The 14681-nt window shown below is 33.7% G+C and overlaps 1 protein-coding gene across 1 annotated transcript; it reads left to right on the forward strand.

Annotated features, from left to right (window-relative positions):
* Positions 1-8682: 8682 nt before the first annotated feature.
* LOC107920632 (xyloglucan endotransglucosylase/hydrolase protein 9) lies at positions 8683-10695 on the forward strand. Its single transcript, XM_016850439.2, has 4 exons — positions 8683-9008; positions 9164-9264; positions 9610-9803; positions 10102-10695. The coding sequence occupies exons 1-4, from the start codon at positions 8840-8842 to the stop codon at positions 10520-10522; spliced, it is 885 nt and encodes a 294-aa protein (XP_016705928.1). The 5' UTR covers positions 8683-8839; the 3' UTR covers positions 10523-10695.
* Positions 10696-14681: the final 3986 nt, after the last annotated feature.

Genomic DNA, 14681 nt, shown 5'->3' on the forward strand with positions numbered 1-14681 from the left:
ATTCAATGTAATTCTAGATGGTTCAATGGGTAAGTAAAGGTTAATCATAAGGTATGTATACAATTGGATAGTGGTTCATGGTCTTATGAAAAGGTTAATGGGATAAATGATGTGTACATGAAAATCTACTTATGATATGGTTGAACTTATATGTACCATGTATGAACTTACTAACTTGTGAGTTTGGTGGTGTTTATAGGAATTTATTTAGCTTATGAGCATGGTAATGATGTTATGCATATTTTATAAATTGAGCTTAAGAATGGTAAGTTATGTTTGAGTTTATACGAACTTACTAAGCACTGGTTGCTTACGTAATTATTTTCCTTTGTTTCGTAGGTTATCAGAATCTCGATCGGTTGAAAGCTTGTTGGAGATCTATCACACTATCCAGCAATCACTTTGATAGTTTTTGAGTTACTTTTGCCAAGGTTATAAATGACATGTATAGGACCTTTTTATAACGGTAGTTCTTGAATGTGTTAATGATCATTTTGGTATGAATATGCTTTTGGAGAATATATCTTGTTTGATGGATTTTTAGTGCCTTAACAAATTTATGTTCTTTGGTCACTTTAGGTACATGTAATATATGGTTCTTTTGGTATGTTATTTTTTTATGAAATGTGAATGGTTATAATTGATGTCATTAGGGAACTAAAGTGACTATGTTTTGTGTTTGATATGTGGCATTATAGACTTGTTTGATTGAAGTTGTTTTGGTATAAATGTGGTGCCTTTGAATGACATATTGGTTAGATGAAATAAGTTGTTTGATTGGTATATTTAAATGTGTTTGAATGATGTTTATGTCTATTGAATGTATGCACAATTGGAGAGGATGATTGGGTATGTTTTGATCTTGAAATGACTTGTTTTTAGGGTCAAATTCTGGAGTACACAGCCTGGGACACAGGCTGCCATGGCCATGTGTTACTTATTATTTTTGGTGTAAATTTCACACGGCCGTGTGTATCAAGCCAGAGAGTTACATGATCTGGCACACGGCCGTGTGACCTAACTCAGAGAGTTACACATTTTAAAACACGGGCTGAGACACAACCGTGTGTCCCTTTATTCGATTGTTACACGGTTTAGGCTATGTCACATTGCCTGACCACACGGCCGTGTGACCTCTGTTTTCAAAATTTTTAACTTTTTCCCAAATTTTATTATTTGTTTCGATTTAGTCCTAGATTGATCCTGGATTATTTTTAGGGTTTTGAATCCCCGATTTAAGGCCCAAACGTATAAATGTTTGCTACATTTGTAATGAAAGTTAAGTAATTATGGTATAAAGTTAATTGTTCAATTTTACATGGTAATGTTTCGTAACTCTAATCTGATGACGGAGATGGGTTAGGGGTGTTATATTTAGTGGTATCAGAGCCAAGTTTAGTAGGTTCTCGGACTGAACGTAGCTAGTAAGGAGTATGGAATACATGCCATTATATAACCTATGATAGTGTGATATCTCATGACTCAAATTGAATTATGTTTTCCTATAGATAAAAGATGTCATCCAACCAAACTGATTCCGATGAAGTTGAAAGTAATGCACAAGCCTTCGTTCAAGGAACATTTAGTGGTGGACCCGTAGTTGAGGGCCAGGAAAGTAACGGGAAAGAAACTTTCTTCAATATGATGTCCGAATGGTTCTCTGAATTTGCTAGAACAAACCCAATGGCTCAATGACCTCCACCCCCTCCCGTACCCCAACCTATCCCCTCTATTCCTCAAGGTCTGGAACAAGTACGTGTAAGCAAGCCTTCGGTTGAAAAAATACGTAAGTATGGGGTAGAAGAATTTTGTTGAACAGTTAAATAATTCTCGTCTCCAAAAGTAGCAACATAGAAGGAAAAGGAGAGGGACAGCAACAGGGGAGATCTGGTGGGAAAGGGGGAGAGGAATGGGGGTAAGGATTTTAAAATTAGGATCAAATTGATAATATTTACAAATTTTAAGAATTAATTTTTGAAAATTATGATAAAAATGATATATATATCAATGTTTTGAATAATTGACGGTTAAATAATCCCGTTTAAACCTTAAAATTTTTTAGAATAAAAATGACATGCCGTTAGGGATTTCATGTTTCGGGTGCTCGTCTTGAATGTCTTACCGATGGCTGAGGTCCTATATTTGTTACGGATTTCTACAACTCATGTGAGCAGTATCATATAACTAACTTTTCGACCTATAGCTCGTGTGAGTAGGCCCATTTCACAGCTCGTGTGAGCATTATTAAAAAGGAAAGGTTACGATTATATGGAAAGGCATACTATTTATGAGCATCCCGAGTATCCAATGTAATTCTAGATAGTTCAACAGGTAAGAAAAAGTAAATGGGAATGCATGTATTCAAATGGATATTTGTTCATAATCTTACGAAAGGTAAGTTTGATGATTGCAAATGAATAGAAGTAAACGAAATGATTATGTGAAGAATGATATGTTCATGAAGATTCATTGGTGTAATGGTTGATTGTCTATATGTCTTATACATGAGCTTAATAATTTGTGAGTTTGATGGTGCTTAGAGAATTGTATTAAGCTTATGAGTAAGGTAAAGATGTTATGCATATTTCATAAAATGAGTTTAAGAAGGGTAAGTTTATGTTTGAATTTATACGAGCTTACTAAGCACTAGTTGCTTACGTAGTTATTTTCATCCGTTTCATAGATTATTGGAAGCTTGTCGAAGTTCTATCACACTATCCAGCAATCACTTGGTAGTTTTTGGTTATCTTAGTTATGGTTATAAATGGCATGTATAGGGTTTATTGTCATTTATACTTTTGTTACGTTTTGGTTACTTTTATAAATGTTTATATGTACATATGACATAGTTGGCTTGTATATGTTAAAAGCCATATGAATATGGTTATTTTGGCATGTTTTTGTGGAAGATGAATAGTTTGATAATTGATGTCATCAAGTAGCTAAATTGTCTATGTTTTGGGCTTGAGATGTGGAATTATAGCATTATTTTGATTGAAGATGTTTGGTATAAATGTGGTGCCTTTGAATGACATATTGGTTAGAAGAAATAGGTTGATTGAATTGATAGGTTTTAATGTTAATTGTTCAGATTTGTATGGTAATGCCTCGTAACCTTAATCCGACGATAGAGACGAGTTAGGGGTGTTACACCATTTCTTCTGTAACACTCCTAACCCGTATCCATCGCCAGAATAAGGTTTCGAGGCATTACCGAAGATTACAGAACATTTTCAGATAATTTGAGTCATTTACAATTCACTTTTCGTGTTTATCCGTAAAGTCCATTAAATGGACCTTCGAGGCCCAAATCATGCATTAGAACTGGGTCGGGACTAAACCGGATTCTCAGGAAATTTTTCACAAAATTTAAATTTTTTTCTCACATATAGGGGTCACACACCTATGTGTCTACCCGTGTGGACAAAAATCATGCTATTTTCCAAGATTTATTTCTCACCCATTTGATCGTTTATCTTCACCAGTATTTTAATACATTCAAGTACCAATATAAGATATTCAACCAAGCCTTATAGTTATCACCATTTGTATAACCATTTGTTCATTTCATAGCCATATCAATAACCATCACTTTCTTGTATTTCAGATAAATACATATATCCATGCATAAGCATGCAATTCAGTATTCTTCTTGTCAATCACAATTTCAAATGATAGATTCACGTAAATGAGCTCAAAATCATTAGCTGTTTAATTTTTGTCACTTAAATTCACATACACATAATTTATTAACATAACCTGTCAAACATAACCTCTGAATGAAGGGATCACATAATTGAGCTCAATTCCACCATTCAATATGTTTTATCACATAAAATTTGCTTAACACTTACCACAATTTGTCAAATTAGAGAACGTTTTACAGAATTGAGTACTTCGTTTTCACATTGTCATAGTACCACTATGGTGTTGCACATCATCACATATCACACACTGAAGCCATAGCCCAGCTATGGTCTTACACGGAAGCACATAATCACATTTTCACATGTTGCCATGGTCAAACCATGGTCTTTTCCGTCAATTCATCACATATCACTAGACGAAAGTACTCATTCCTGCGTTCCCCTTAATTTGAACTTACAATTTGATTTTTATAACATAACGATAATCATAATTTCATATTAACTATTTGAAATAAAACATTATATCATTTCTAATTCAACATTTATCGGTTATAATCGGGCATATGACCAATTTATACACAAGTCATTCATATGTTTTCCTCCTCCTCTCCATTCCACATCCCTAATGTATATAACACGCTTATAAGTAACATTATCTATAATCTCACTATTTACTTATATATATATATATTCAAAGCTATTCATCCGTGTCATAGTCACTAAATTATCTTTATCTTAAGCTACAGAACTCAAAATTAAGATCCGCTTGATGTTTTTCAAACTAGATTCATATATCTTTCTACCATAAAAATTTTAGAATTTGTAGTTTAGCCAATTAGTACAATAAAATCTTCAAATTTATCCTTGTTCTGTTGTTTGACAGCTTTGACATTTGCTTACTAAAAATTAATTATCTCTTAGCAAAAAATTTGGATGATGTTCCCGTTTATTTCTCTTGAAATTAGACTCATTAAGAATTTAAACATATAAATTTAAGCCCCTAACTATTTTTCTCAATTTTTGATGATTTTCCAAAATCAGAACAGAGGAACTCGAAATCATTCTGCCTTGTCTCACAAAATTTATTATATCTCATGATTTACAACTCCATTGCTTACACACTTTCTTCTATGAGAAACTAAACTCATTAAGCTTTAATTTCATATTTTATTCATCTTCTAATTCGATTCCCACAATTTTTTGTGATTCTTCAAAATTAGACTACTGCTGCTGTCCAAAACTGTTTTACTGCAAAATATTGATGACCATTTTAACCCTAAACTTTTAATACAAGACAATTTCGTCCCTAAGCTCGAAAAATGAAATTATTGCAATTTAATCCTTGTTCCAAGCCTAATCATTCTCATACATGTCAATAACAGCCCATGAATTCCATGAAATTTCAGAATTTTTTCACAAATTCAATTTAATCCCTAAAACATGTTTTCATCCAAAATTCTTTAATAAAACACCTTTAAACATTCATTAACATCTCAAATTCATCATCAAATAACAAAATTAATATGAAATTATCAATGGTGTCTTCCAAAAATTTCAACAAAATCAAAAACTAATAGAATACCAAGTTGGACCTAATTGTAAAAGTCCAAAAATATAAAAATTTCAAGAAAAAAAGCAAGAATTGAACTCAATTGAAGCTAGAATATGGAAGACCAGTTCAAAACCCTCTTCCATGGCTGTTTTTGACCGAAAGTTGAAGAAGAAATGGTCTTGAAATCCTTAAAATAAATTTTGGCCACATAAACTTTATTGTAATTCTAATTTTTCCTTAAATACATAAAAATCTTTGATTTTTTTAACAGTATGCCACCTCATACACTTAAATTGGTCTATTTACTCTTTTAGTCCTTCCTTATTTAATTACTTGAGTTATTTAATCACTTTAGCAAGTTTTGCATCTTTTCAATTTAGTCCTTTTTAATTAATTGACTGCCGAAACGTTAAAATTTTCTGACGAAACTTTAACACTACCTTATCCTTAAATATTTATAAAAATATTTATGGCTCGACTTATGAATTTGAGGTCTCAATACCTCGTTTTAGACCCAATTTACCAATTAAATTCTTTTTAAATCACAAAATTCACTAATTCAAAAATTCTTCTAAATTCACACTTGACCCATAATTATTAATTTATTAAATTTTTAAGCCTACTTGTCAGATTTAATGATCCCAAACCACTGTTTCCGACACCACTGAAGTTTGAGTTGTTACATCTTTCTTCTTGTTGAACACTAATATCAACAAAAATAATTGAATCAAATTGTTTTATTCAAATCAAAATTGACAAATTAATTAAACTAATGAATATTCTCTTTAGAATGCAAAAATTGAAGTTATAAAGATGATATGTTTAATATTTTTTGAACAATCTCATTATGGGTTCTGTATCTGCTCTTTTTGACACAATGCTTAGAACTACCCATATCCCCATTCTTACCCATAAATAAGAAGATAATACATTTCAACACACTTGAACCTACGTCCTCCTGCTTTGGCGACAATGCCCATGCTAATCACACTAAGACTCAACTGGCATGTTGAATATATTTAAAAAAAAGATAATACAAAAATGAAAAATTATCAAATTAATATATTTCATGAATTTTTTACCAAAATAGCACAAATTAAACAATATCAAATTGGTTTAACAATAACTCTTGACCATTAAAGGTGATTTAGCTATTTTTTTTCCTTTTTGCTTGCACTCCAACCATTTTTCAATAAGAAAAAGGTTTTGTAAGGGCTTCGTTGCCTCTCTGTTAGTTAGTTAACAAAAAAAATATGTGTAATACGAGTGGTGTTTATATGTAGTATGAGTCTAATATTATATTTATTAAGTTTTATTTATTTTATTAGCTAAATAATTTGTCTCCAAAAGCAGCAGCAAAGAATGAAAAGGAGAGGACAGTGGTGGGGGAGATCCGGTGGGAAAGGGGGAGAGGGACGGGGTAAGGATTTTAAATTAGGATTAAATTGATAATATTTATAAACTTTAAGAGTTAATTTTTGAAATTTATGATAAAACGATTTATATATATATATGTAAATATTGAGGGTTAAATTTATTATTATATCGATATTTTAATTGTCATGTAGATTGTTGTTTGTAATTTTAACGAAAAGGATCAAAATGACTAAATTATATAATATGATTCCTTAAATTACAATTTTTTTTATTTTTGATTGTTAAAGTTTGAGTTTACAGCAATGGTGTTATAATAGTAGATATAGCTACAATAGTACAATTGAAATGAATATGATTATAATAATTAATAAGTGGAAATCAAAAGTTGACGTTATGGTTAGGTGTTTTTACAGTTTCGTGGTCATAAAAGTGAAAAAAAAGAAGAAAAAAGGAGTAGCAGAAGAGGCAGAGACGTGGCTAAAATATCTGCGCTTACTGCATACAAGGAAAGAAAAGAAGACTGTACGTTACAGACCTGACCTCAATAATAGTAGCGTATCATCATTGCAGCTCCTACTCCATAGGTGATATAATTCCAGTCCTCTCATCTAATCCTAATAAGTGCCAAATCAGCAATCGCCATTTTGGTGCAATAAAGGTTGCCCATGTCTTATCTTTCGTTCATAATCATAGCTTGTACTAGGACCCACTCTCCCAAGGGCAGGGTGTATACACAGTATGTTGCCACATGGGAGTCTTGAATTGGAGCGTCTGCTGCTCCCCACTGTTTTCTTTTTCTTGTTAAAGGAGTAGAGTATAGGTACATTTGTTTGCCGTACCATTATGGGGCTCTTTCCCCATTTGGTTTCCTTAAACCATGTGTAACATAACACTATTGCTGAAAGCACAGGTATTAGGAGTTTGAATATGCATAAATATCTTGGTGAGTTTTTCTCTAATCTATTTTGGGTAAAATCTATTTACATTCTTTGTTGCACATATAACATTATTAAGATGACGATATCGAAGTTCTTAAATTGAACCCATCTTATCCCAACACTTGTGACCAAAGTAAAAAATAAATGATTAATTAATGTTACTTCTGGACCCCAAAAGTTAATGACATATCTGCCTTCATTTACTTACCCACTCCAATTTTTTCTATATCATCCAATCTATTATCGCTGCTATCTTTTTCTCATTAATTAATTTTTTTTAAATGGCACACACATCAAGGCTGAAAATATCATATTTTCTTGGAATTAAATTGCCCCTACACCACAACTTTTAATGTTTTTAAAAAATATGGAAATGTAATATGTCCAGCTGGCAGTGAAAAAAATACAAAAAAGGGAAATGATTAACTGCAAGTTGCATTAAAAATACGACCCTACATTTTTAAATTAGTCAAAAAATATTTAAAATATTGAAGCAGATCAATTAAAATGTAAATATTGTATACAATTTTAACATCAACTGTTTTAATTGTAATTAACCTATACATTGGGTTGGATTAGATCTTTGTAAAAGGTGAAAATCCAATAGTTGGGAACAAAGAGGGTAGCTTTTTTCTTAACTCATACTGCCAGTCCCAACTGGACTGCTAAGACAAACAGCTGTACTTGTCGCCGTGGCTTCCTTTTATTGCATCAAAATCTGCAAACCCTCCCTTTCGAAACAGACACATGTCCTACCACATTGCCTACCTTTGGTCCCAACTTCAGCCTTTGCCAATAGTAACGGTTACATTTTTCAAAAATGTTTGGGTTAATTCGTTAACAGGTCCTCCAGTTGTAGATTTTTCCTGCACAGATATTCTCTCTCGATATCTAGAGAATGAGAGTTATATTAATAGAGTTTGAACCTTGAGGTATTCAAAAGGATTGCAATTATTGCTTTAAATACAGGATTGATACCTTAAATACTCAATTAGGTGTTCTTGAAAAATTAAATACTAAATTAGAATTTAATGGATAGTTTGGGGAGGACCATTCAAATTAACACGATATTTATTTTGGGAATATCTCGCGTGGATAAAAAATAAAGTAGGGTGACGTGGCTTCTGATGTGGCCATTGAAATGAGGGGATAGTGCCCCTCCCCTCATATCCGATCCCTCTCGTGACATGCAGCCAATGGAATTTTTTTGGCTATAAAAATGAGAACCCAGTCTCTGCTTCTACAGACTATTATTCGGAGCAAAAGCTTCACTGAGCTCTCTCTCTCTCTCTCTCTCTCTCTCTCTCTCTCTCCCATTTCCCTCCATGGCCGTCTCTTTTAAAATGTGCGCGAGTTTCGGTCTATTTGTGGGTCTTATGATGCTGGGTCTGGTAAGCTCAGCTAAGTTCGATGAGCTTTTCCAACCTGGTTGGGCTATGGATCATTTCATCTATGAAGGAGAGCTCCTTAAGCTCAAACTCGACAACTATTCGGGTAATTTTCACCCTTTCTTGCTCTCCAAATACCCACCTACATATGTTCATTGACTCCCCGTTTTTCATTACAATATGGTACTTCCAACTTTTTTTCTTCGTTGTAAACATGCCAGCTTATAGATTAATGAAAATGGTGGGTTTTGGTGATATCAGGTGCTGGCTTTGCATCAAAAAGCAAGTATCTATTTGGAAAAGTGACCATGCAGATTAAGCTTGTAGAAGGCGACTCTGCTGGGACTGTAACTGCTTATTATGTGAGTATTATTAGACTATTAATCAATGTTTTTATTTTAATTAAAACATGCCTGAAAATGATAATAAAAAAATGTTCCGAGCTTGTACAAATGGTGGACAACAGCTCAGCTGTGTACTTTATGGAATCATGACAGGGGAGCCCTTGCAATGAACAATTTTTTGGTCTTCTTTTTCTCTTTAATGTCTATCAATCACGATTTTGGTAAAGGAGCTTTGTTTTCCTCCCGTCATTTGATTGAAATTAGTGTCATTGATCATCCCATCATTAATTTACCTTTTACCCAATTTTAGGTGCTGTGATAATGATGTGTTATTTGGTTTGATGATGTTTTTTGGGGACATAGATGTCATCGGACGGTCCAAATCACAACGAGTTCGATTTCGAGTTTCTAGGCAATACCACAGGTGAACCTTACCTCGTTCAGACCAATGTGTACGTCAATGGTGTAGGCAACAGAGAGCAAAGGATGAACCTTTGGTTTGACCCTACCAAAGACTTTCACTCTTATTCCATCCTCTGGAACCAGCGCCAAGTTGTGTGAGTATTGTTACAATGGCATACTTAAATACATGTGGGTGCTTATTTTTACAAGTTAAAAGTTAAAGAGAAACACTTAACAAGTGTAGGATTTATGAAGAGTTGTAATTAGTGTCAAAAGTCTACATTCTTTTTAGAAAAGGGCATTCAATGATTATTTTATGTTCTAAGACATGAAATTAAAATGTTGGTGGGTATATATTGATTTTTGTGCGTTTTGGATTTTTACATTCTTGGTGCTGGGAATTATTTTGACGTATATATTTGTTTTTTTTTGGTTTCTTTTTTTAAATATCAGATTTTTAGTGGATGAGACCCCAATAAGAGTGCACACCAACATGGAACACAAAGGGATTCCTTTTCCCAAAGACCAAGCCATGGGCGTATATAGTTCAATATGGAATGCCGATGACTGGGCCACACAGGGTGGCCTAGTGAAGACCGATTGGAGCCATGCACCATTCATTGCCTCCTACAAAGGGTTTGAAATCGACGCGTGCGAGTGCCCGGTTTCGGTAGCCGCCAATGAAATTGCCGATAAATGTAGGAGCAGCGGCGAGAAGAGGTTCTGGTGGGATGAACCGACAATGTCGGAGCTAAGCGTGCACCAGAGCCACCAGCTGGTGTGGGTGAGGGCCAACCACTTGGTGTATGACTATTGTACCGACATTGCTAGGTTCCCTGTCATGCCTGTGGAGTGTGAGCATCACCACCACTAGTGGTGGCGGCCTACGAGGGTTTGTTGGGGTACATTGTAAAATATGTTGGGGGGTTGATGATGATGATGAATTGTAGTCATATATAACATGTACTCGCATGTTTTGGTTCTGGCTTTGTTTCCACTTTGTATGATATAATTGGTATATAAAGCTCTTGTTTTGTGTTGCGTAAACTTGTTCAGACATTAGTTGCTCCAATGGGACATGCATTCTGACTTTTTATATAAGTGTACAATACTCACGGGATGTCACGCGGGACCAAGAAGCGGATGTTGATGAAGTCTGGCGTTATGGACCCCAGAGCATAGTAAAATATGTGGGTTGATGGTATCGGAGTTGTCAATCCTACACAGAAACTAGAGACAAAAGAAAGGGCTAAAAGCCGGCGTTGAATCAGTTCTTTTGGAAGGGATAAATGGAGAAAATTAGAACACAAAATGAATGAAGTAGGGTTGGCGATGGTAACACATGTTTTTGGAATCATTTAGCAAAGTCAGTTCAATTGCTGTTTCTCACTGACTCTTTCACCCACCCATTTCAACAAGCCTCATTGATCATCATATACGTCCAAATTATTCTTTTATACCATTTCTTGTACAATTATTAACTCCATGATCTACGAGACAATAAGCAAAGCAAGTCTAAGTTTTGATGCTCTTAAACTCATGGGATTTATTAAAATGATAATTATTATGTGCACTAAATATATAAAATAAAGCATCAAATACAAATTGTGATGTAGGATGAAAGATGAAAGGCTGCACATACGGGAATCACGCAAGGCATAAGCCGAGCAAACGTGCGCGCACAATCACGACATAGGACATGTATCCCGAGAGTAATTATGGTAGGCCTTCCCCATGATCAAGCATGATGAAAATGATAATAATTGTCAAAAAGTTGAACGATTAACTCGTTAAGAATAAGATTTGCTGTAATGGGTCCTAAAGTCGGAGAAACAGAGCTTCAATATAGGGGGTCAGGGACTTCATCTTTGTTTAAATTGACCAAGAATCACCTTTACATTATGCTTTTTAATCTCAATAATTCAAAGCACTGATCCCGAAGAAGGAAAAAAGAGGTAGGACATAGGACAATATGATGGCTATCTACATCTGGGTCATTGTTAATGATTGATGGGTAATTTAAAATTATCGATTGAGAGTCACGGATTTTATTTTAAGAGAAACTTCTCTTCAATGCATGAAACTTTATGTAAAAAAGAAAAGCCCAACTCTTTATTCGTGGGAATGGGATAGGATTGATGCGGAGTCAATAGGGGGACCCTTATTGATGGTCTCGTATGATACTGAAAATTGGGCACTAAATGTTAAAGTACATAGCAACCCACCTAAAGCTACGGAAAATAATTAAACACAGCGATCCAGAATCAGTGCACTATCGAATCTCGTGAGGGTTGCTGTCCATCCCAGTGATGAACCTTCAATCTGCATTTTAGCCACCACCATTTTTAACACTAGGAAATTATGGCCACATTTCCAGAATTTCCAAACTGTAAATTTTCGACTTTACCGGCATTCCTGGTTCATTCAAATTGAACTGGTATTGCCAAATTATTAGTATTTTTCTTTCTTTTTTTCAAATGATAAATATCATTAATAAAAAATAGCTTAATTCACGATTTGGTTCTTAAAGTATATCCATTTTCCTTTTTAGTACCTGAATTTTTTTTTAATCAATATAATATAAAATATTATTTTTTAAAAAAACACGTGGTGTGTTCTAATAGTGCCACATGGTTGGTCAACGACTGGGCAATACCTATTAACACTAATCAATGGTTAGTCAAAGTTAAATGTGTTTTTAATATTTAAATATTTACTATTATAATTTTCTATTTTTTAATTTTTAAAAAAACCTAATTGCCACATGACATTTTTATTGGCCAAAGTTGGCTAATAATTTTTTAACGCCTGTTGCTAAATGGACCAAAAACAAAGAAAATTGATACTTTAGATACCAAATTGGAACAAAGAAGTTTTAGTACCAAAATAGAAAAATAAGTATACTTTTAAGGGCTAAATCATGAATTATGCCATAAAAAAGGGTTAGTACGTCATTCATGGGCCCAAAGCTCAGAAGATACGACAATTCAAGACCAAAGGTCGAGCCCAAAGGCATAACAACCCTACAAAACACCTTAATTTTTAATAGGGCCGCTGCCGCCATGCATGGATGAGTGGGGAAGCAAACACCGGGAGACTGTCAAGAGGTTGCCAAACTGGCCTTGATAGCATGCTCGCCTCCGTAAGGAGGCCAAGCCGACGTGAAGCCATGGAAAGTCAAAGATGTCGAATTCACCAACAACATAGAAAACCAATTGGTGGGTTGAATAGACCTTTAGAGCTATTGGGCATAAACAAGCGTCAGGGAAAGCATTGGTGCGATGACTCCATTAACCATCATGAAACAGGACCGACAAAAAGTCTCGAGAAATGTCGGCGTTGCAACATACTAGGCAAGGCTTCACAATTTGGATGAAAAAGAAAATAAAACATCCTAGATGCCAGAGTGGTGGCCGAAAGCAAAACAGGCGGACCCATGGAGAAGCAAGACATGGCCTCTCCTTGGCAGACTAAGGCCGGCAATGGAGGAACGATCAGGCCTTGAGTTATTATGCCGAAAAACAATAGGCAAAGTAAAAACCTGTAGATGATAGTTAACGATGTGAACGACCGGCTGGTCGTTGAACCCAAAGGTTTGGAGGAAATAAGAAAAGAGATTTCCAGAGAGAAGGAAGAGAAAGTTCCTAAAGAGAGAATATTGATTGTATCACGTTTCATTATGATATTTCTCTGATGATGCTGATTGGGATCTCCTTTTTTAGAACTTTTAAAATAATTAGATAGAAATTTTGCTATTTAGGAAGTTAAATTATAATTTTATTATATGTAAACATATAAATTTATAAAATTTAAAGGGCTAATTTTTTTTTTTTGAATCCTTATCTGACCCTTCTAAAATAGTTGGATTAAAGCTTAATTAAATTAACTTAATTAACATAAACATAATTTAATTAACTTAATTCAACATTAATCAATCTTAATGGGTTTTGCTATCATCATCAACTATCTCTTATCTACAAAATAGTCTAATAATAATTTTGACCCTTTGTTAATTACTATTTAAGTCCTCAAGTTTTTGGTCAATTAAAACTCTATGAGGATTAAACTTTTACAATTTAGTCCCTGAGCCTTAATTAACAATTAATTTAATAAAATTACTTGCCCAATCTTCAATATATTTTTATATTATCCTCGTAAATATCATATTTAATATTTACAGATTCAATTTAGAAAAATCAAAATTTGAAACTACATTTTCCAGTATCACTGAAAGTTGGGCAGTTACATTCTTACCGACAATAGGATTGGTAAAAGTTTTACGTTTAAATTTTTAATTGACACCAATCTTGATTAAGATCCCTGGACAACTTCTATCCATACCCTTATTTCAAACAAGAATTCAATGAATTATGACCAATAAATTAACACTCTTAGTATTTTTCTTTTATTTACCATGTTCCTTTTATGGCTTATGTTTAAGGTTCGTGATTATTCCTTTCAACAATATTGTCTTTAAGATTTGAACCTTAATTCCCCTTTAAGAATGCAATATGTCGGCGAGAGGATTTGTCACGATTGTCGGCGGAAATATAAGTAAAAGTATTCCCAAACAAAATTTTATATGAAATTAGACATTTTTTTGATACAACATCTAAAACTAACTCGTCCCCAACACATGAATAAGAGGGATAAATCGAGCTTGAGTGTGCTGGAACCGATGTTTTCTTGCAATAGTAACAATACCGTTACCAACTGAGACAGTATATGAAATTAGACATCTAAATAAAGGTAATACGTAATTTTAGGATAAAACGAACTTAAGCACGCTTGAACTCATATCCTCCTACATTGGCAATAATACTAATAGCAACTGTATTTTTATTAGGGAATTGCATATTTTGATTAATTATTAAGTGTATTAGGATAAAAATTAAACTTAATAATATATAAATAAATGGAGTGAATGAAAACTAAAAAAATTACCTTAATACAGTTTAAAACAAACGGTAGCACTAACATGTAGCTAAATAATTAATTTTTTATTTGACTTGTTTTTAATAAAAAAACAAACT

The sequence above is a fragment of the Gossypium hirsutum genome, chromosome D13 (genome assembly GCF_007990345.1).
Source record: "Gossypium hirsutum isolate 1008001.06 chromosome D13, Gossypium_hirsutum_v2.1, whole genome shotgun sequence".
Taxonomy (NCBI): Eukaryota; Viridiplantae; Streptophyta; class Magnoliopsida; order Malvales; family Malvaceae; genus Gossypium; species Gossypium hirsutum.